General features: G+C 42.5%; 1 protein-coding gene and 1 long non-coding RNA gene across 4 annotated transcripts in view; both read right to left on the reverse strand.

Moving 5' to 3' along the window:
* Nucleotides 1-10,115: 10,115 nt before the first annotated feature.
* The window catches only part of ATXN10 (ataxin 10), a 185,644-nt gene continuing 172,523 nt past the window's right edge, over nucleotides 10,116-23,236 (reverse strand). The window contains exons 11-12 of the mRNA XM_058568147.1: nucleotides 10,901-11,088; nucleotides 10,116-10,445 (exon numbers count right to left, since the gene is read on the reverse strand). Of these exons, the coding sequence (XP_058424130.1) occupies nucleotides 10,443-10,445; nucleotides 10,901-11,088 (191 nt within the window). The 3' untranslated portion in view covers nucleotides 10,116-10,442. The remainder of the gene's footprint in view (nucleotides 10,446-10,900; nucleotides 11,089-23,236) is intronic.
* Nucleotides 11,110-23,236, reverse strand: part of LOC131421487 (uncharacterized) — a 30,668-nt gene continuing 18,541 nt past the window's right edge. The window contains exons 3-4 of one of the 3 annotated variants that reach the window (XR_009223871.1): nucleotides 12,801-12,960; nucleotides 11,110-11,152 (exon numbers count right to left, since the gene is read on the reverse strand). This is a non-coding gene — a long non-coding RNA (uncharacterized LOC131421487). Of the gene's footprint in view, nucleotides 11,153-11,486; nucleotides 12,961-17,662; nucleotides 17,723-23,236 lie in introns of those variants that run through there. The other 2 variants (XR_009223870.1, XR_009223869.1) reach the window with 2 other exon arrangements.

Genomic DNA, 23,236 nt, shown 5'->3' on the forward strand with positions numbered 1-23,236 from the left:
AGTGGCACAAGGGCCATGTCTGTCCAGTCCCAGCACCTAGACAGTGCCGGGCAGTTGCTATTTGTTGGATGGATGGTTGGCCAGGTGTCATCAAAGCACAGCTGAGTGAAAGGCACGTTGAGCTGGTGTGGTGACCATTTCCAAGACTGCAGCGACCTGCTGTTTCCTAAAAGCGTCAAACTCACCTTCCTCCCCCAGTACCTCTTCTGAGTTGGTGTTTCTGACACATGAAACAATGGCAGTGGCTACATAACCCAGGCATTAGTGGAAGGCGCAGATCAAGGTGGACCCAAGTCCTTGGAAGACTTCCTGGAGGAGGGCATTGTGGCAGGGCTTCAAGGAATAAGCAGGACTTAGAACCGCGAGAGGAGGGACTGACATGGATCTGTGGATGGAAGCAGGGTAGGGCTGGTGCCAACTCTGAGCCCAGCCCTGGCTCTGCCCTCTGCTGCCAGAGTAGGATTCTCTTTGGGTTCTGTTTTCCCCACCCCCACCCTGCAAGAGCCCCAGCAGAACAGCTGCCATTTGCCAAGCCTCTTCTAAGAGCAAGGGCCCTTACATAAACCATCATATGTAATCTTCACCTTAATTCTTGCTTGATGGATAAGAGGTAGACTGACCCTTGGAGATGCCCAATAACTTGCCAAGCTCATGGAATTTGGTCTTCGGTTTGCATCCCTCCACTCTGCCAGGTTGCCTCTTGCCTGGCCTCCACACCATCAGTTCTGCCACACCCAACACATCTGCAGCCACTAGAGAATCTCCTGCTGGGGGCTCCCCACTGTCTCAGGCAGAGGCCCAAACTCCTTAGGAAGGCACCTGAGGAGCCCCCAACAGGTGACCCTTCAGCACCAGCGAAGTACTGAGGGGTTCCCCGAGGTGGCTATTCTTCCTCGGCTCCGGGCTGATGCACACGCTGGCTCCCTGCCTGGAATGCCATACTTAGTAAGCCCGTATCTACCACGTGAGCCACTACTAGAAGTCTCCTCCACGCAGCCTCTTCTGAACGCCCTCCTGCTCGCATGATGGCTTTGGGGCCCAGTGCCGTAGCTTCTTTGCCTACGTGTCGTCTCCCTACATTACAAAGGGAGCTAACTGAGGGCAGAGGCGAAAGTGTTTTCTTGATTCAATCTTCAGTAAATACCGAGCACCGTGTACTTCTGTTCATTTGCTAGGGCTGCCGTAACAAAATGCTGCAGACTGGGGGCCTAAACAACAGAAATCCACTCTCTCTCAGTCTGGAGGCCAGAAGTCTGAGATCAAGGTGCTACAGGGGGCTTCCTCTGAGGCCTCCCTCCTTGCGGTGCAGATGGTCGCCCTCTCGCTGCCTCTTCACATGATTGTTCCTCTGTGCACACACCCCCGTTTCTGTGTCAGAGGGTTCACCAGTCAGATTGGATTAGAACCCACCCTAACAGCCTCATGTTAGTTTAATCACCTCTTTAAAGGATCCATCTCCAGAAACAGTCACATTCTGAGGTTCTGGGGGGTTAGGACTTCAACACATGAATTTGGGGGGGGGGTGACATGATTCAGCCCCTAACAGTACTAAAAATGCACAAGGGACATCAGACACACAACCCTTGCTCTTACTAGCCTCCTGGCCCAGTGGGGACACAGATGGCCCAACAAGCAGCTGACATGGGGCCTGGGTGGGCAGTAGCCAGGGGAGGGTCCCTTTCCCTGAGGACCCAGCTGCAGCAGAGCCTCTCCTCCCCCTGCTCCCTCCTCCTTTTCGTTCTCCTCCACCGTCCCCTGGGCCCTTGAAGGTGTGATGGTTCATTTTGTGTCTACTTGGCTGGGCTGCGGGGGTACCCATACAATTGGTCAAACGTGATTCTGGGTGTGTCTGGGAGGGTGATTCTGGATGAGATTAACATTGGGATTGGACGACTGAGTAAAGCAGATTGCCCTCCCCAATGTGGGTGGGCCCCATTCAATCAGCTGAAGGCCTTTATAAACAAAACAAAAAGGCTGACACTCCCCTACAAAAAGAGGAATTTCCTCCTGCCTTCAGACTCAAACTGTAACAGCGGCTCTCCTGGGTCTCAGGTCCCCACACTCAGACCAGAACCACATCATCAGCTCTCCTGGGTCTCCAGCTTGCTGACCGCAGATTTTGGTTTTGGTCAGCCTCCATAATTGTGTGAGCCACCTCCTCAAAATAAATCTTTCTGTAGGTATATACATCCCATAGGTTCTGTTTTTCTGGAAAACCCTAAGACAAAGGTGCTGTGCCATCCTCACCATTTTACAGACAGGGAAACCGAGGCTCCCAGGGACCTAGAAACCAGCCTTCCTCCAGGGGATGGAAGCTCCATCACTCCTTTTCTGAGCTCCAAGGGCCTTCACTCCCCGCTTCCTCCTGGCCCCAGGAGAGAAAGCTGCTCACTGGATAAATTCGTACCTGCCAGTCCGTGACCACAGCCAGGTCACACGCACATTTCAACCAAGGACTTGCAAAGCTCCCTTTCCTGCCCATGGTGACTCAATTGGGGGGACCTTCTGATCCCAGCTGCCCAGGGCCCTGGTCTGACTGAAATACAGAAAGGAAGGCGAGGTTTCACCCACTAACGTCTTCTGTGTGACATTTCCCAGGCAGCGCGTGGGATAACATCACAGGGTCTTTTATTGAAGAGGTGCTACGGACCTCACAGCCCATCTGCACCTCTCCCCTCCAGGGCCCATCTCCCGGTCTCCTGCCCTGCTCCCTGGCTTCTCCTTCATTCTTGAATTGACCTGGCCTTCGTTGCCTTCACCTCCTATTCCCATATCATGACCAGCTCTAGAATCCAGAGATGGGTTGGCTCCTTCAGGTCTAACCCCTGGCACTTTCTCCAGGCATACTATTGCATGCATCCTCAAGCTTCCTTACCTTTTTGACCATTCAAGCCAAAAAACATCTGCTGAAAACAGCCCTTGATCTGCACAAAAAGGGGGCAGCAAGGTTGTCTACACAACGGCTGGGAACACTGGAAAGGAGGGGCAATGAGATTAAATCCCTCCCCTCGTAGCAACCAGGCAGAGCTTGATGATCACAGCTCTCTGGGTGTTGTGACAGATCCTGCTAACTGTCCCCACTACCCACTCTCCCTCCTTCCTGTGGTCAGGGACTACTCGCACCGAGTGGGGCACATGGCCACCCAACTAGAGACTGCACAGCCCAGTTTCATTTAGGACTAGAATTGGCTCTGGGGCTAAATTCTCACCAACACAATGTAAGAGATACGCGCCAAGTCCAGACCACTTCCTTCAAAGGAAAATGCTTGCCCTTCGCTCTCTTTCCTTCTTCCCAAAGGCAAGAAAATAGAAAACTTCAACTGTGCAAAGGTGACACCGTAGGAGACGGCAGAGCAACAAGACAGAGAGGAACCAGGCTCCTGCTGACCCTGAGGGCTCTCGGTACTCACCCTAGCTTGCCCGTCTGCCTCTAGTAACAGACCAGAGGGTCTTATGTGAAAAAGAGTAAGCTTCACTCTTGTTGGGCCACTATATTTTGGGGTGTCTTTGTATAGCTGCCCAACCTGCATCCAGGTGAGCTGAGAATTTTTGTTATTTTACATTTAGTGTGAAATATAAAACACATACAGAAAAGGACACAAAATACATGTGTACTGCTCACAGAGCCGAACACAGTGAATTATCAGAGTGCACACACCCACATAACCACCACCTCCCTCCACCCCAAAGATAACCAATATCTTACTTCTAGTTTAATCTGTTTATGAACTTGATAGTCATATAGTAACCATTTGTGTGTAGCTTCCTCCGTTCAACACTGTGACCCTCACCCCTGTTGAGCATGGCTGTAGTCATTGCCGTAGTCTCACACTCCATGAGTAGATCGCCATTTACTCATCACTGCACTGTTGATGACTCTTGGGTTGTTTTCATTTCCTGGCTATCACAAATAATGCTGCTATAAACATTTATGTCTCATCTGTGTCTCTGGGTTCACCCATGCATATATTTTTGTTAGGTAGAAACCTTGCAGTGGAATTGCTGGGTCGTACTATATACTTACCTTCAAATTTAGCAGATAATGCCAAATTGTTTCCCAAAGTGGTTATAGGGTTGTGCCAATTTACACTTCCACCAGCAGTTTGAGTTTTGTCTGCTCCACATCCTCACCAACAACAAACACATGGTATTGTTGGTCTTTTTATTTTTAGGTATTCTGGTGGGTAGTAGTGGCATTTCCTTGTGGTTTTAATTTGCATTTCCTTGATTACTAATGAGGTTAAGTATCTTTTCATATGTCTACTGATGAAATGGATATCTTTTGCATGAAGTGCCTGTTCAAGTCTTGTGCCCATTTTTTCCAAGTTTTTAATTGATATGTAGGCATTCTCTCTATATACACACTTGGGATATGAACCTTCTGTCAACTATGTTTCCAATATCTTCTCCCATTGCCTTTTCACTCTCTTTAATGGTGACTCAATTTTTAATAAAGTCCATTTTAACAGTTTTTGTAACATAGGTGAGAAATCTTACCCTATCTAAGGTCGTGAGACCATTTTCTACAAGTTTTAGCATTTCGCTTTTCATATTCAGATTTATAATCCACCTAGGAATTGATACTTCTACATGGTTCAAGGTCCAGTTTCCTTTATTGTCTACAGATATCCCATGGTCTCAGCAAGATGTGTTGAAAAGATCATCCTTCCCAACACTCGTGCCACCTTTTAAAATATAGCAAGTATCCACGTAGGAGGGTCTGTCTCTGGACTCGACTCTGCTTCTTTGGTCTATGTATCCATCCTTGTGCCCAGACAATACTGTTCTAACTGATCTTGCTCTTACTAGCTTTGACACACATCTTGCTCTGCTTACAGAGCATCTTGGCTATTCTTGGTTTTGCATTTTGTTATACATTTTAGAATTTAAAAATTTTATTTTCTAAATTTTCATTGCCGGTATATAGAAATTCAATGAACCTTTGTTTGTTAACCTTGTACTCAGTAACCTGGCTATATTAATTTATTCACTCTAACATTTCCTGCATTAGCTATATAAACAATCCTATTGTCTGAGTTCTTTTCCAATTATTACCCTTCCATCTCCTTCTTTGGATATACTTCACTGGCTATTTCACCTTTCCAATATACGAGTGAATGTTAAGTGCTGAATTGTGACTAACGTTGCCTTATTCTTAATGTCAAAAGGAAAATTTTCAACATTTCTTCATCAAGTCCGATAGGACTTTTTGTAGACACTCTTTATCAGAATAAGGAACTTCCCTCCTATTCCTCATTTGCTAAGAGTTTCTATTAATATCATGATTGGATGTTGAATTTTATTGTCAAATTTTTTTTTCTGCATAAATTGATCATGATTTTGTTAATGCGGTGACGTGTATTAATTGACTTTTAAAAAATGTTATACCAATCTTGCATCCCTAAAACCTACAGTTTGTTAATAATGTGTTTAGGATCTTTGGATCTATGTTTACACATGAGACTGGCCTTTACTTTTCCTTTCTTCTAAGAAACCTTTGAGGTTTTGACAGCAAGGTCATGCTGGCCTCATAAAGTGAGTTGTGAAGTGTTCCCTCTTTCTGTGGGAGAGTTTGTGTGGGATTAGCAGTATTTCTTCCTAAAATGTTGGTAGAATTTGTTGCTGAAGCTATCTGAGCCTGGAGTTTTCTTTGTGGAAGTTTCAAAGATTAAATATTTAAAATATAAACTTTTATTTCATTTTGTGTCCGTTTTGCTTTTTGTTCCCTCAAGGAATTTGTCCATGTCATCTAAAAGTTCAAATTTATTAGCATAAAATATTCACAATATTCTTTCATGGACTTTTAATGTCCACAAGAACTGTAGTGATAATGACTTTCTGGGTGTTTTTTGTTTTTTTGGTGAGGAAGATTAGCCCTGAGCTAACAACTGTTGCCAATCCTCCTCTTTTTGCTGAGGAAGATTGACCCTGGGCTAACATCCGTGCCCATCTTCCTCTACTTTATATGTGGGTCACCTGACACAGCATGGCTTGATAAGCGGTGCGTAGGTCTGTGCCTGGGATCTGAACCTGCGAACCCTGGGCCGCAGAAGCAGAGTGAGAGAAGTTAACCACTGTGCCAGCCCCTCGGTGCTCTTTTTTATTTATTAACCTTACCATGGGTGCTCTTTTTTATTTATTAACCTCACCACAGCTTTATCAATTTCAAAGAACCAATTTTTGGCTTTATCTTTTTGTATGTTTCCTGTTTAATTATGTTCTGCTCTCATCTTTATTCCTTCTTTTATTTTCCCTTGGTTGTGGGTTTCTTTCTGTAACTACTTAAGATGAATCCTTAGGTTGTCAGTTTTCTGCCTTTTTTTCTCACATGTGCATTTAAGGTAATAAATCTCCATCTAAGAATAGCTTTAGCTGCAGCCCACAAACTTTGATATGTAGTATTTCATTAACATTCTGTTAGAAATATTTTCTAATTTCCATTTCTTCATTTTGACCCTTAGGTAATTAAGAAATACACTGTTTAATTTCTAAAATTGTGGGGATTTTCTGGTTATCTTTTTGGTATTGATATGTAGCTTAATTGTACTAGGGTCAGAATATACTATGTATGATTTCAATCCTTTGGAATTTGTTGAGATGTGTCTTATGGCACAGCAAAAGGATTAATGTTGGTACCTGGTTCCATGTATACTTTGAAAGAATGTGTATTCTGCAGTTGTTGGGTGCAATGTTCTATACATGTCAAATAGGGTCAAACCCTACTAATTGCATTGATCAAATCTTTAATATCCTTATTGATTACTTTTTTCTGCTTATTTTATCATTCAAGACAGAGTACTGCATGCTGACCATATGATGACCAGAACCCTTGTGCAGACCGGGGCAAGAACATCCTCAAGTGGTGGTCACCAGACACACCACACTACATCCAGCACTGTGGCAACAGCAGAAGACAGCAGGAGACAATGCAGTTTCCACATTCTTCCCTCAGATATCCTCACAATCAAGTTATCAAGGGCTTAAAAATGCATGTCCTACAAACAACAACTAGCACTGGTGAGCACTTACCACTCCTGTAGGTTGGTGGTATTACAAGCCGCATTTTAGTGATGAGGAAGTGGAGGCACAGAGCTTACAGAATCTGCCCAAAGTTACACAGGTGAAAGAAGGGGAACCGGAACGCAGGCACCTGCTTCAGAGTTTACTCTCAACCACCACGCTCTACGAAGCGGGGGCAAAATTCTACCCACGCTATGAAACATCACGTAAGTTCTTGCTTAACTGATGAAAATAAGCAAGATACAACTTTGTGTGTAAATGAAGAATGTATACTACGCTGTTTAAACAAAAAGAAACATTTAACATAATGTTTCTAATTTAAGGTTTCAATTTAAGCAAGAATAAACAATTACCAAAACCTTCAAAAAGTCTTCATTACATAATTGTCTCTGGTTGAGGAAAGTGGTGAATAAGTTAATACTATAACCACTACATTTACAGAAAAAGCTTACCTTTAAAATTCACATATATTGTAGATGATAAATCAAATTCATATTGTAAAATATCACCTAAATAATATTTGACCTAAAAAATCCAAATATAATATATAAAAATGTGTAGGGAAGAATAAAACAGATATTGTATCATACAAACACAAGGAAAAAAATACAAATTTTGAAAACAAGGCTTTTAATTGATTTTCCATATACGGGCCACTGCAGCTGAAATTATCAGAACCTTGGACAGCACTGAGAGGACTTTTTCCTCTAAAGGACTGGTTTTGTATTACATTTTAAATGTTAAAAGTTTCTTCCTCAACTTTTCTGCATTTTAAAATTCTGTCTTAATTTTACTGCCTCTCATGTAAAAACTGATTCCTTTACGTGCATAACTTACCAATGATGGAACATATATTTTTAAAAAGTCTTCCTCCTGCAAAGTCGGGCATTTTTGTTCTAACATCTTTGTCTATTCATTAAAGGATAGTAAAGAATCATTTAAATAACATTTAAATCCCAGGTGTTGTTATAAGAGCAACATAATCAGTGCCTTCAGAAGATAATGGACGTAAGATATACATATACAAAATACTAATTTTTGATTTAAAATTTACTAATTGGTAGCCCAAATGACCTCAATCATTTCTCTATATCCCACTTTGCAAAATGGACATCTTCTAGTAGTTTCCAAACCCCTGTTAGATTCAGAAGTTACTAAACAAAAATGCATCTCAATATTAGCTTCCAAAAAAAAAAATCCCACGAGATATATTAATAGGAACATATATATTTGTCCATTAATATGGACAAATTCTAATAGTATATTACTAAAATTATAAAAGTAAATATTTTTGAAATACTAACATCCATTGTTAAAGTATTAAAAAAAAATCATTCTGCAAATACTTGGACTCAATGTCAAGCAGAAAAGCCTTTCCCACTATCTTTTAAAATGAAGCAGCCTAAAAAAATTGAACCGCTTTGAGAGCCTGCTCTTGAAAGCAATAATATGGTCATAAAACTTGCCGTGACCATTCTGTCTCTTTATAAATTTTGTAAGGCTGGCCTGTCTTTTTTTTTTTCTTCTTCTAAATGATGATTGAGGTGGTGATTTAATCCTCTGCAGCATGTAAAATAAGGTTCTCAGAAGCTCCAAGTCCGCTGGTAGAGGACAGGGAAGCTGTTGTGCTCAAGAATTAATCTACCCAAGGGCATCAAAAGCAGCCACAATGCAGCCATCAGCATGTTTTCACTATGCGAGCCCCACATTTCCTATTTAGAAAACACATAACCATTACCCTATTCTGTATTCTCACAAGGCTCCCTTTTATTTATTTGTGTTTGTTATTATATGGCTTATACCAGCATGTTTGTGTGATTCCACTGGTGTGCATACATCCATTGAGAAAGGAAAAAAAAAAGAAGTGTCTATTGCAAACTTGTTAAAAGGAAAAAGGGACTCCCACTGGTTTTTTCCTTTGGCCTGGCTTCTATTTAGAGAATAGGATTTTAACTCTTTGTGTCCCAGAAGAGAATGACTTCTTTGTGCAGTTTAAATTTTGCAATGGCTTCTTTACTGATGGAATGTCATAAGAGAAAAAATGTTATTCATAGATTACCACAATCCTAGAAGCTGACAATTCTTCAGAGTTATACAGAGTATGTTGGTTAGCACATGGGAAAACTTTTATTTCTTTCTTAGCATGCTTAAGCTGTTTTCACAAAGCAATTGAAGTAAGCTACAAAAAACCTAGAAGCACTTTACTTTGGAACAATCAGTATTTCTGGAAAACTTCTGGTTTGGTTTTTGTTGTTTTTATTTTGGAAGGTTCAACATCAACTGTGCAAAATCTCCAGATATTTTAGTTTAGTGACATGGCTGTTCAAGAAGATAGTGTTTTAAAGCATTCACAACACGACCTCCCACTAGAGTTTTTCTTGATTATATTAATCATCTGGGTGGTTACAAAGACTTTAGTGCTCCTTAATCCAGTTCTACCTCTAATGAGTGAGTATATATATATAGAGAGAGAGAGAGACAGACAGACAGACAGATGTAGATCAAATTAACTCCCGTTCCCCAAAGCTACTTTTGTAATTCCAGTGAAGCCATGGCCAAAACTGAGCAGTGCACCTTCAGAGAACTGGTACTTTGTAAACTGAAGAAGACACAAATGTACCTTTAATACTGTGGCCCTGCAACCAGAGACGACCTTAAATTATTCCTTCTCCCTTCACAGAGGCCTGAAGGTGGGTAAGACGCAGGCATCAGCTGTTAAACAGAATGGGTTTGAGAAGTCTAGTTCCAGGACGATTTGGAATGAGAAGAGTTAACGGCCCACATGTTCTCTCCATCTCACTCCCTGAGACATTCCAAAGGGACAGGGCTCAGTGACAACACAGCCCAGGACCTAAAATGAAGAGGGAGAGCTCCCTATTCTTCACCATCTCTCGAATTAATTAACTGGAAATGAGTCTTGTCAATGTTTTGGAAAGGCAGAAGGGGTGAAAAGAAGATTGCTAGAATTAATCACAGTGAGAAACTACTTCAACTGCCTGCCAGAGTTCAGAAAACCCAATGAGAAGAGGAAAATAAAAGGAATGAAGCTGACTTGCCATCTGAAGGAACAAATGGAATCCAAGCAAACGTCCAAGTCTTTGCCAAATAAGGGATGTGCCCTCAACGAGAAGAATTTATTATCTGCTGCCACAGTAAGTACAATATATGACTTAAATGCATATCGTATCCATAGGGACAAAGGCAAACCAGACAGTTACGCTTTTAAAGCAAAGAAACAACAGAATACTCACGTACTTTCACTTTTAAGCTTATACGCATTTAACTCTATTATCTAAAAGATTCATGTTTTCCTGAATTTGTACTTAATAAATCTTCAAACACTTGCAACTTCACATACTGCAGAAGATGAAAAATCCATGAAACAGATTCCAAAAATTCAGATATTTGTCTGGAGAGTTCATTCACTAAGAAGAAAAAAGAAACAAAATTGCAGATATAACAGATCTATTTACAAGAATCATCAAAGGAAAAAAAATACAGAGGATTTTGGTCAATGATGAGAAATAACTGAGAGAAACCTGAAACAACTCATTCAATATTACACAAGGAGTTTTCTGTTATTTTTATTGTAGTCAACATTAGCTATCTTTAAAGAAAATCTAATTCCTGTCAGAAACTTTCAGACCACGTAAAAATTTTGATATGCTTTTTATATTTCTCCCTTAGAACAAGTTTGAAATTTTAACTCTTCTTAGAAAATGGCAGCATAAAGCCTGAACAAAAAATTATTTGCAATTAAATTTAGGGCTTTCTTTGCCATGTTCTTATGAAGGAACCTTGTCCTGGCCAAGGTAATGGGGCCGGTGGAACCGCTGTCTGCACAATGAAAGGGAATTAAAGCTCACTCCAGCATACTCACCAGCGGAGGGGTGTCACTAGTAGATTTCAGGATCAGCTTGTCGCCCCTCTTTTCAACTTCAAAACCCATCTTTTTAAGCAGGGATGCGTCTGCCAGCCCCTGCTCCTCCATCTTTGCAATCAAATCTTGGTTTTGACTGTTGTCTTCTGTAAGGTTTCGGATGGCATACACCACCCACTGGGTCAGAACTGGAGTCAAAGTGAAGGAATCTGCCAACATACTCCCCTGTTTTAGAACTTCCCATGAGCATTACTGGAGAGAGAGGAGAGGAGCACAGCAACACTGGAAGTCCAGAGTCAACTAACAAGTGTTCTTGACAACGTGCTATGACTATGCATCCAAAGCGGGAAATAATTAAAAAGATAAAATACATAGACATGCACGTGTATGTCCAACGTTTGTGTGTGTGTGTCTGTGTGTGTCATGTCCAGCAACTGGCACACAGAGGAACTTAATCAGGATTTGCTGAATGGGTGAACGAGGAAGCAAAGGCTTAGAGTAGCCACATCTGAAGTTTATGAACACAAGTGTACACATGCATGCACACACGCGCACACACACACACACGTTGGATAATTATGTTACTGAGTCACTAGGGAAAGAATAACAGCTTGATAGAGTTAGTCACAAAGATACCAGGTTAGAATCAGACAAAGAAATCATCCTGTTTAAAGTAAGCCCAGTTATAAATAAGAATTGTTTCCTAGGAGTCACCATGGAATTCCCCTCATTCCCCTCATTTAAGATACATTCCGTATCTTAAAGGTGAAGCTGGGAAGCCTCTGAAGGATTTGCTGTGTTCTAACTATTCAATACTTGTGCTCTCCAGAAGGCATCTCATCCTCACTGCCTTCCTGTGCCCTGGCCCTAATTTTAAATGTTCTGCACAGCGTCCTTCACAGCAGACAGAAGACGACTTATGAAGAAGACAGAATCACTGTGTTATTTACTGAGGACTCTTATTTAGTTACCAAGAGGTGTGTAAACCTCATGAAAGCATTCAATTGCTACTATATGTCATTCTAAAAAAGACTGTATAAAAACTGCTGTAGGGATCAGTCTTCAGCGTTGGATCCAGGAACACATAAAAGAAGCCAAGAACAGTGGGCCTGGCACCCTCTGTTGGTCCAGAGGGAACAACAAAGTGGAATAAACACCTCTTCCAAAGAAAAGAGGCCTCCCTGCCCACGATCAAATAGAAGACAGAAGGCAAAACAAGTCCTTCTCCTGATTACCAGGTGTTTCCCACACAGGCATTTCCAATGCCAGAATTGGGGCATTTGTGTCCCCAAAAGGAATCAGGCCCTTAGCTGAAGAGTCAATGCTTCTGATCCTGTCCCAGTTCCCAGCCAGCGGTAAGGCCGGTGCTGAGACATTTCTAGCTCCCTCAACCTGACGCAGGAAGCCACAGAGAAAGGCTTCAATATGCATAAAGTCTGTGGTTCTTTCTTATAGTGTTTGGGAAAGAAAGTGAATCAAACTATTTTCCTAGCTCGATAACCTCAAGGGAAAATAGTAGAAAATGAGCCTGTCCACTAAAGTTAGGACAACTGAAACGTAGAAAATACAGGCAGTTTTATGTTCAGGATGTGTTTTCTGGGGTTTTAAAACGTTGCTCTGAGTCCCTCCAATATACCTCCAGCTGGTTTGAAATCCTGACAAGCCCTCCCTGGCTCACCGCGGCAGGTCGGGGTCCCTCACTGGCCCTCTGTGCTTCCCCGATCACAGACCTAACCCCACACTGGACCTGGCTGTTGGCTGGCCTGCCTCTCCCAGCTCCTCCAGGACGGGGGCCATGGGCCGAGACTCAGAAGAGGACAGGCAAACATTCGTTGAGTGAATGACCCAGCGGTCTTTGGAAGTTTATCATCAAAACCACTGGTGGGTAAAAATGACTAACCTTTTCCAGATGGCACAGAATAAGAATTGCTGTTGCCCAGCTGATGTTGATTCTATAATCAGTTGTCCCCCTTTGGTGGGAAAAAAAGGTTCTCATTTTGCCATTTATCTGTCTTCCTTTCATGATAAAGCCAGGTCCTTTATAAGGCTGTATTTCTTTTCTGGAAACAGAATCCACACAAATATTCAAATGAATAAAACCTAAATTTGAGTTTCTCCCTCTTTTCCACAATCACCGAACCCCTACTTTGTGCCAGTATAGAGAATAAAAATAATGATCCCAGGTTGACAAAAACTTGCAACACATTAGTGAATTTCTGAACAATGAATCATTTGCTGCAACTAATTTCTCATCCAGAATGACATCATCATTACACAAATTTATTTCCTCACTTTTTGTAGGAAAAGAGGGAGGCAGTGATCTCGAGAACTGACTGAAGGAGCAAACATTTGAGGAGTAAATTTAGGCAAGAAAATGTATAAGATTGGAGAATTTGAATTCATGTGTACAACTTCCTAATGCTAAACGACAGAAGCAAAACACTTCTTTCTGAAGCTTCCTGGTTATTCATTTAAATATAATCGAAAGTAGGAAAACAGAAATTCCCATAAATGCATCGAGAGCTCCTGAAAATTGGAAAGCTGGTTGGCTCGGTAATCAAGGAATCCGATGCCAGCCTTGTCACTGCCAGTTACAAATGCAGAGCGTCTCTGGAGGAAAGAATCATCAGCCAGAGCTTCTAATTATCAAACTTTCTCAGTTACAGGGCAAACAGGGCCCCCACCAAATGGTTCCTGCGTACATCTCCTGCCAGGCGCCCTTCACATCTTAGGCTCTAGCAACACCACAATACTAGGGTGACTGGCACCTCTGTCTTTCCCCATGTGAGTCCCTGACCTGGGACATGCTTCACCCTCACCTGCCCCTTCCCTTCTCATGGGGCACACTTATTCGTCAAGACTCAGCTAAGCTCCACCTTCTCCTGGACGACTTCCCTCACTGGCCTAGCTACCCCTTGCCACCGGCTTAAGTTAGGAGTGCCTGCTATATGTTTCCAAAACGTTCTTTCTCTTTTTGTAACAGTTCTCATCACACTGTACTTATCTGTTTATGTGCCTGTGACCTTCTCAAGGGCAGGAACTGTGCCTAATTCATCTCTACATCCCTAGCACCCAGTCTAGTTCCTGACACAAAGTGGATTATGGATATGTGTTTGTTGACATTATGTAAGCTATAGATTATCTGTTTATATTTCTGTCTGCCCTAATACCCTGTGAACTCCTCATAAGCAAGTCTGATGTCTTATTCACTTCTCTGTCCTCTGTTCCTAAGCATGGTGCTAGGAAGTGTTTGCTGGATGTCCAAACGAGTCAATGCTATCTCCCAGCCACTGTGTGGGTGGGGCCGTGGCAGCACTGCAGTGACCCACACAGGGCATGCTCTTCCTTCTTGCTCTCGGTGTGGTTTCCTGACTCAGGGCTTTGCAGAGTTGAGAGATTAGATGAAAGTAAACCAGTATAAATGCAACCCAGGCAAGGAAGCTGGACCGTGTAAATAAAAGGTCCATGACAACAAAACACCAGGAGAATTCCCATGTGGATGGATGAAAGGGCGGATTTTAATCATGTTCATCTAGGGGAGGCAACTATCACATTTTGTGAAAATACCGTTATGGTATTTTAATAGCATTTCACCCTTACAGTGTTTGGTAGCTAATTTCTGTAGAAAAACTTATACGATCCCCATTGTATATATAGGAAAAGAGAAACACAGAAGAGAATGAGATTAATGAGGATTCCCTTGATGATCAGACCCCCAAGAGCCCAAGCCCCTCACCCAGGCATGGGCGTTGTTCCCAACTGGGCCAGCACGACTTCACGAACAAAACGTGATAGTCAAGAATTTCATGAGTAGACTCTTGGCATAGCCACCAAACGGACAACCTAATAGAAGCATTGAAGCCCAAAGCAGAAAAGGCATTTTTGTCTCCTTCCAAAATTGGTATTCTAAGGGCAAAAAGACGTGTAAATGGAGGGAGTGGGAAGGGGCTGGGAGAAGGAGGGCCGCACGACCACATCGGAGTCAACTTCTTTTCAGTACCTTGAAAATCAGAAATAACAAATGAACAGCAGCAAAGCTCCTCATACTTTTCAGTAAAACGTGTATTTCACATTCAGATATATTATAAGTGAAAATAATCTTATTGCCTCTTTAAGGAAGATTTCATGAAGTTAGAATACTGTGTGCTGCTATACACTTTTCTTGGGCAGATATGAAAGGTTTGCTTTACATCTCTACCCTAAGTGAGCACCAACCTTTTGGGGTTTGTGTTGTCTATCTATAAATTAAATACTACACAAAGGACCTCTAATTTGTCCCTATTTCTAGTGAGAATATTTTAGCACTACTGTTTAAGGTCTCTAGACAGTAATAATTATTATTAATAATTAAAAAACCAAATTTTAATAGTTGTTCCTTTCATAAAATTTGAATTGAAAAGAGAAACACTGAGATACAGCCCTGATGAACTGTGTCTAACGCACAGGTCTGGCTCATGAATATGCATGACTTTCCTTGTTAGTGAGCTGTGAAAGGCTGAGAGCCCTGGGTAGCCTGTGCAGACCTAGACAGCCTTAAGCGTCACAAGGGAGATTAAAGCGAGTCCCAGTTAATATTCACACTGCCCTCTTGTTCCCTCTCTAAAGAGACAGAAAGAAAGAAAGAGTGGGGGAGAAGATTAAACATCTTCTAAAGTCTCTAATCCTACCAACACTTCAAGTGCTTTATTGTATGCTTAGCTTTAGAAAGAGCGCTTCTAAAGTTTCCATAGCTACTACAAATAGAAGGCGTGAGCCTGTTTGCTACAAAACTGCCTTGAAAGAACTCTGCAACTGGCACTCGAGTGAGGACTCGACAGGGCTAGCTGGCTCTTCAACAGAGCACTCTGGTGTCTTGAAACAGGCAAGCTGCCGTGCCTGGGAAGGTGAAAGTGAGAAGCTGCTCCTGGACTCAGCACTTGTGCCGCAGCAGCAGCCGTGCACTGGGATTTAAAGACGTGGGCTCAATACCGCACCCTAACGCCTTGTACAGTTAGGGGACAAGATAGCGGCAGGGCAGAAAAATGAGGGCTGGGAGACGACACAATACAGAAAAACAGTTCATGACCAGGATATTACTAATCAGCAGATATGTCCCAAATTCACTTTTAAGTCAAGTGAGTTGAAACATTAAAATTGGAACTGTCTGGTGAAAAAGATTCCATCTAACTAAGAAAGGCAATATTCTTTCATTTATCAGAATCAGTGATACTTAAAGACCTGCAGATTATTAGAACGCAGGCCCCGTGGTGACAGGGACTGTGTTCTGGTCATTGCTCTATCTTTGTGTCTAGAAGACTGCTGAGAACAGGGGTTGGCAAATTATGGTCCGTGTTTTTGTATAGCCATGAGTTAAAAATGGTTGTTTTATTTTTAAATGGTTCGGGGAAAGAAAAAATCAAAAGAAGAATACCAATTTGTGACACATGAAAATTAACTAAAATTCAAATTTCAGTATCCATAATAAATAAAGTGTTACTGGCACACAGCCACGCCCGTTCGTTTACGCATTGCCTGCTGCTGCTTTCACGCTGTGAAGGCTGAGTGAGGTGGTTGCGACAGAAACAGTACCACCAGTAAAGCCAAAAATCTTTACTAAATTTAAACCTTTATAGAAAAGGTTTCCCAGCCTCTGGCCCAGAACATGGAAGGCACCAATAAATATTTGTCAAATGAATAAATGAGTTTTTAAAAGTACTGGCATTGAAAAACATACATTATTTAAATTAAAACAATTAAAATATGTTAAAAATTTTACTGACCTTTCAGGATATATGTGTGTATATATATACTTTACATGTAATATCTATATATAATGTTTTATATATTATATATCTATAGATGTATAATTTTTTATATATTATATATCTATAGATGTATAATGTATATATATTTAATACCATATATATAATATGTACACAACTAATCTATGTACTATATATAATACCTATATTTAATTTTTGCTTCCAGGATATATTTTTAAAAATTATTTTTAGACAACAAACCCATTTTACTGCGTAACTTTCCAAAGTATACCATTTAGCAGGGCACAGAGCATACATCAGAAACCTTTTTACAAAGTTGGTCTGAGAATAGGACGTTCGATATAGGCAAGCCTATTTCATTAGGCTTTCACAAAACCGTGTAATTATCTGCCATGTTATATAACAAGGTTTTCCTAAAGATGAGGATGCTTAATAAATAACTTCCATATCTAAACTAATATTTTCTCAGACTATGGTAAAATTGCAGAATTTTTCAGAGTGCCTAAAGAAGTAGGTCAGTTTTAAAACTGTTCTGAAAATGCTTTACATTGCTAAACACCAAAATACTTCTAAATCTGCCAATCTCTGTCAGCAAAGAAGAAAAAAGCACTGGACGTGGCACTGACAGAACGACTTCTCTTTCTGCAGCAACAGCATACTTCTGCCTTAACCTAGCACGCGAGTCAGAGAGATGGCACACGCTGGGGAGCGTGTCCCCCAGTGCGCCCAGCTCTCCGACCCCAACTGCAGGAGTCCTGACCAACCTCGGTCCTGCTCTTGAAGTACTCACTGTCTGAGGGAAAAAAAGGGCATTTCCCAAACTCCTGCCCAGGGACCCCTGGGCTTCAGTGAGGCGTCTGCTGCCGGAGGAGGAGGAACCTGTCCAAACCACAGAGGCCGTCACAGTGGAGATGGGGAAGGAGGAAGAGCTTATAACTCGGAGGGTATTCAGAGGGCAAGAAAGCGCTGAGCTGCGGGCAGAGGAGGGATGGCAACTTACCTATGAAAATGAAGGGAGAGGCGGTCAGACAAGAGAGAGGTCCTTGTGGAGGAAATAATCCTGAAAAATACCGAGACTATTCCTTTATAAAGTGCCACACATTTTCCCTGCATCTGTTAAATCCATCTCCAAATGTGAAGAGAGATGTTCTTGCTTTCATTGTAAAGTTCATTTTACTTCTGCCTTCATCTATTATAATCATCTTTTGCTCTCAATTCTCATTTATGTCATTCAGTTAAACTACATACTCTTCTCCTTCAGAAAATTAAAGTGGAAGTCTTTATTGTGCAGATTGTATACAGGGTCTCCCCACATGATGCTGGAAACCAGCGCGTGTTCAATAACCACCACAAACCACCCATTTTGACTTCCTCTTCTTTCTCCAAGTTGTTGGTCTATCTGGTATCTAATTTCCCTCCGCATTTTTGGATTTTAATGTGAGGGAACATCTGCGGTTCAAGTGTTTCAGTGTCGTGCTGATATGTACTGTTCCAGGTTTTGTACTATGTTATATCTTATCAGCATTTACAAATAAATGTATGTGTACTCTCTAATTTCCTAATTAACGGCTAATTGCCAATACTGAAAGTGGTAAAAAAAAAAAAAAAAAGGAAAAAAACAACAATAGAAGAGGGTGGAGGAGCAAACAGTTGCCAGATTTGTAGATTACAGATCACACTCTCAAGAATATAAATAATGCCTATGTTCAATATGTGCTACGAGGAAGGAGCAAAGAGTTTCAGTCTTTACTGAGGGAAAAAGCCATCTCAGAAACACCACTGCTTTGGAAGCTGAGGCTGCTTCTCTGGCCTCTAACTCCCTAGGGAACTGGAACATCAAAGGAAGTGGTAGAAAGGCCCAATAGAACACACTGCTGAATTCTGACAGAACTACGTAACAGACAAGTGTTAACCAGAAAAATGCTGTCTCTGTGCATAACCCAAATCAGCACTTTCTTAATGATTTTGAAACGAAGGCCACATTCACTGTCCTTGGTATATACACAATTTACTGTCCATAAATTGACCTTTCAAAGGGAGAGATTAGATATTCATGACTTCACAGTCCTCCTCCCCTCTCAGAAGTCGGAAACATCTTTCCATTTTACAACGCTCCCTTTTCCTCAGGACCATCACGTGGGCACAGGCGAACCACCGCGGAAACACCGACCTCAGCCTGGACCCTGGCTGGGTTACGAGCCCTCAGTCCTTTACAAATCCCAGATGTAGAAAGCACAAGCATCCAAGATTAGCAAAGCAGAACATGCTGCAGTTCTCACCACGACTAGCGAGCCTGTCAGTCTGGCAGTGAAGCAATGGGAAGATGATACCCCTGCTCCCCATCCAGTCAGTCACCACATGCACTCCCCACTCTAAAAGCTCCTGTGGTCAAGCAAGGGCCGTGCTCACAGGTACCTCACATACACGGGGTTTTGGTGGTAAAGGATCCTATAGCACTGAAACTAATTTTGTACACTACATATTCTGGAATCATTTTACTAACCACTTAAAAGCACAGCGTGGTACGAAGCAGTCACAGTCTGGCATCCATGTCACACAACAGGTTTCAAGATCAGAAATAACCAATACCACTTCTAACTTAAACCACACGAAAGGGTTCTGAGGCCACGAAGTAGTTCCACTTGTATTTGGGGCAGCACTCCAATGTCACTTCTGAGACTCTCAATGAGCCACTGCATGTCATGTGTTTAGCAGAGTCCCTGGCACATGCCCGGCATGTAGCAGACGCTCACTAAATGGTGCAAGACTAATTCCTCCAGAGCCCGTCACATTGGGTGTCCCTCTTCTCCAGGCCCTCCCTCTCTTGTGCCACTTCTCACTCTACTGTCGTTGTGTAATTCTCTGACTCCTTCTACAGAATGTGCACTCACCTGCTTGCTGGGAATCCTGTCTGCGTTGTAGCTCCTACCACATACAGAAGTAGGATTGTTTCGAATATTTGCTGGATGAATGTCCCTTGATGCCTGGCTTCTATCTACTTATAAGGACATGGCACCCCCAGTTCTTCCATCAGATCTGGGCTATAAGTGAGATGTTATTTAATAAATGCATGCAGATACCCAGCGCTATACCACATCAGCCCTTATGTTGCAGGGGAGAGTTCATCAGGGAGAGGCATTCTGGATACAGAAACCTTCTAAAGAAAATACTGCCCCAGTGCTGCAATTCACATCCAGGGTCACTGCCAGTAAAGAGCTAGCTGAGCTTCACTGCTGAGCTGACAGAAGGAGCAAGTGTGACGTAACCGGAGATCACTGGGTCCTGACAGCTGAGGAATTTATGAATAGAAGGCTGTGGAAGCACAGTAGAGACACCTGGGAAGCGCAAGGTCCCTTCTGCCAGATAAACGGATGTTTATAAAGTACTCTGTGGGGCAGGCCCAGTGGCGCAGCAGTTAAGTGCATGCGCTCCGCTTTGGCGGCCCGAGGGTTCGCAGGTTCGGGCCCCGGGCGCACACTGATGCACCGCTTGTCAAGCCATGCTGTGGTGGTGCCCCATATAAAGTAGAGGAAGATGGGCACGGATGTTAGCCCAGGGCCAATCTTCCTCAGCAAAAAGAGGAAGATTGGCATCGGATGTTAGCTCAGGGCTGATCTTCCTCAATCAATCAATCAATCAATCAAGTACTCTGTACTCTCTGGGATAAAGGAATTACCAAATAATAAGCTGGCTCAAATGAACTTCTATTCATGGAGTACACTGCTACTTTCAATATAAGCAAAGCTTTGTAAGAGGAATTAAGTGTCTCTCACACAAGCCAAGACTGTCAGTTTATCTGCATAAAGTAGCAACCGTAATAATAATAAACGTAACAGCAGCAGCTATCACACCCCCAGGACACACAGTATGTGTCGGGGGCTGTTCTAGGCACGTGTAGAAAGTGTTCAATTCTCACAAACACTCTCTGGAGTCGGCATTATTATCCTCATCCTATTGATGAGTAACTAAGCCAGAGGAGACTAATGACTTGTCTAAGGTTACACAACCTGAAGTTGTCAAGCCGGGATTTGCACACAGACTCCAGCAACCATCTTCTTAACCACCATGCCACACTGCTTCTAAGCACTCTACAGGGCCCACAGTAGATGGGGAGAGACCTCTGTAGGAGGGGAAGAGCAGTTCTTCCTCCTGGTCAGTAGGACTACAAGCTTCTAAGCTATGCCTACAAATGAATTAAAGGAATGGTAGGTTTTATGATACTTGAAATAGAGATCCTTTCTCTTCAAAGAAATCCCGAAGGATAAAATAAGCTTACAGATACCAGTTAGAGTGACTACATCTGCAAAATACCTTTGGAAGTAGCTAATAAACAGTTCAAAATGAAATTAAAATTTGGAGTAAAAAAAGTAAGTAATCCCATCTAAATTATAGAAGATTAGTGTTGGTCTAGTGCTAATGATATTCAAAGTTAATAAAGCATAGCCAAGGGTCAAAAATAGTTCTAAGATACAAAGGCTTAAACGACCACCACAAACCGTGTGGAGCTCCTGGTGGATTTTAGACTAGACAAGACACAGCAGGCACCAAGGAATCAGGGAGCTTTCTCACACTGCATATGCTAGGTGCCTGAGCATCTGTTATCACCACCCTGGTCCAACTGTCACTAGTCACCTGGGGATGATCTGCTCTACGGGTCACCCGTGGCCATGCAGGCTTGCCCCTCTACCCCTCCTCCCCTCGTAGCAGCTCCCAGAAAAGTCAGCAGTCAGTCAAGAGCAAGTGGGCCTGCAGGTGTGAACAGGCACAGACGCGCCGATACGTGCATCTCCTGAGGACTCTCTTCTGTGCTGCAAAGTAAACACAGAAGAGTGTGATGGTGCTCATTCTGTGCTGTTTCCATTTCTATTAGTAATAGATGAGTTGAGAGTTGAATGCAGACCCATAACTCTCGCTTATCCTCATTAAGGAGGAGCACTGCCGTATCCAGTTAAAGTCAAGACACCCTTCAGCAGAAACTTACAACATGCAAATAACTCCAACATTAATTAGAAATAAATGCAAGTAACACTTCAGACTATTTAAAAGCCAAGTTGGTTGTAGTGATGACATTAAGTTCTAAAGCTCTTCCTTGAGACATCTCTTAAAACTTCTAAATACTAGATATCTCACTTTGGGGGGAAAAAACCTCATTCAGTTATAGAAATCTAATACTTTTAACGTGTTTTTCCTCCTCTCTATAAATAATAAGCTTCTTGATTCTTATACTGGAATTAGAGCAAGGGATTTAGCTGTAAACAAACTGTTAATCACACATCTGAATGCCTCTCAAGAATTTAATCATGACCCACCCACTCACTTGGCAAATATGAAGACATTGTGCTCCAGGCTGGGAATACAATAACTCACAGGACAGTCAAGGTCCCTGCCCTTGTGGCACTTACATGCTAGAGAAGGCAGGTACCAGACCAAAACCCCAGACCCGAATGAGGTGAGATCACAGGAGGACAGCGCATTGGACAAGGGTGGTCGGAGAAAGTCTCTCTGAGGAGGTACCACTGGGCTAAGGCCCACAAGATAAAGAGAAACTGGTCATCTGGTGAGCTGGGGAAGATGGCTGCAGGCAGTGGAGCAGGCTACGCAAAAGCCTCAAGACTAGAAGAAATGACGAGGGAAAATCTCTGTGGCTGGAATAGAACGTGTGTGGGAAGTGGTATGAAATAAGGCAGAGGGAGGTCGACGCCAGATCTTTTACAGATTTTAGGCTATAGGAAGGAGTCTATATTTTATTCTAATACAATGAGAACCCACTGAAAGAGCTGAAGTAGAAAAACTAAGAGCTCTCTGGCAGCTGCGTGGAAGGTGGTTTGGAGGGAGGCAGGAGTGGGAATGGGGACCAATCAGGAGTCAATAATGGCAAGAGAAAGACTGTGGAATAGAACAGACCTGGGCTCAAATTCCAACTCTGCCATTTCACAAGCCGTATGACTCTGGGCGATATATAACCTTGGTGATAGGTGCACCTGGACAGGCTGTATGTGAGGATGACAGGAGAGGACGTCTGTCATGTGCTTCGCCCAGCACCTGGCACACTACGCCCAGCACACCTGAGAGCCACAGGTGCTGCCCAGCTCCAGCACGGGGCCGGGCAGGCTGTGTAGAACCAGGCTCCTCTGCCGGGCATGTGCCTGCACTTCCCTTTGCCTCGGTTTCCTCGTCCATATAATAAGGGGGAGATAAAACAATTTCCCAATATGTCAAATGACAGCACAGGACAGAGACTAAGTTCTTGGGCCCTGAAGTCAGAAAGTCCAGGTTTGAACTGCCATTCCTGCTGCTCACGAGCTCATGGCTTTGGCCAGTTACAAAACCTTTTTTGCCTCAACTTCCTGTTCTATAAAATGGGGATAACAATAGTATGTGTCTCACAGAGTGAGTGGTCATTAAGTTTAAACAAAATCACAGTGCCTGGCATGAAAGAGGCATCTAATAAATGTCCAGTATTTTTGTTAAACACACAGATCTGTTATTACTGTTTTTGTTATAGGTATTTACCCTGAGGTCAATAAAGCTGAGCTACAGATCTTGGGTATCATAGAAAAAGCTAGATCAATCT

This window comes from Diceros bicornis, chromosome 25 (genome assembly GCF_020826845.1).
Source record: "Diceros bicornis minor isolate mBicDic1 chromosome 25, mDicBic1.mat.cur, whole genome shotgun sequence".
Taxonomy (NCBI): domain Eukaryota; kingdom Metazoa; phylum Chordata; class Mammalia; order Perissodactyla; family Rhinocerotidae; genus Diceros; species Diceros bicornis.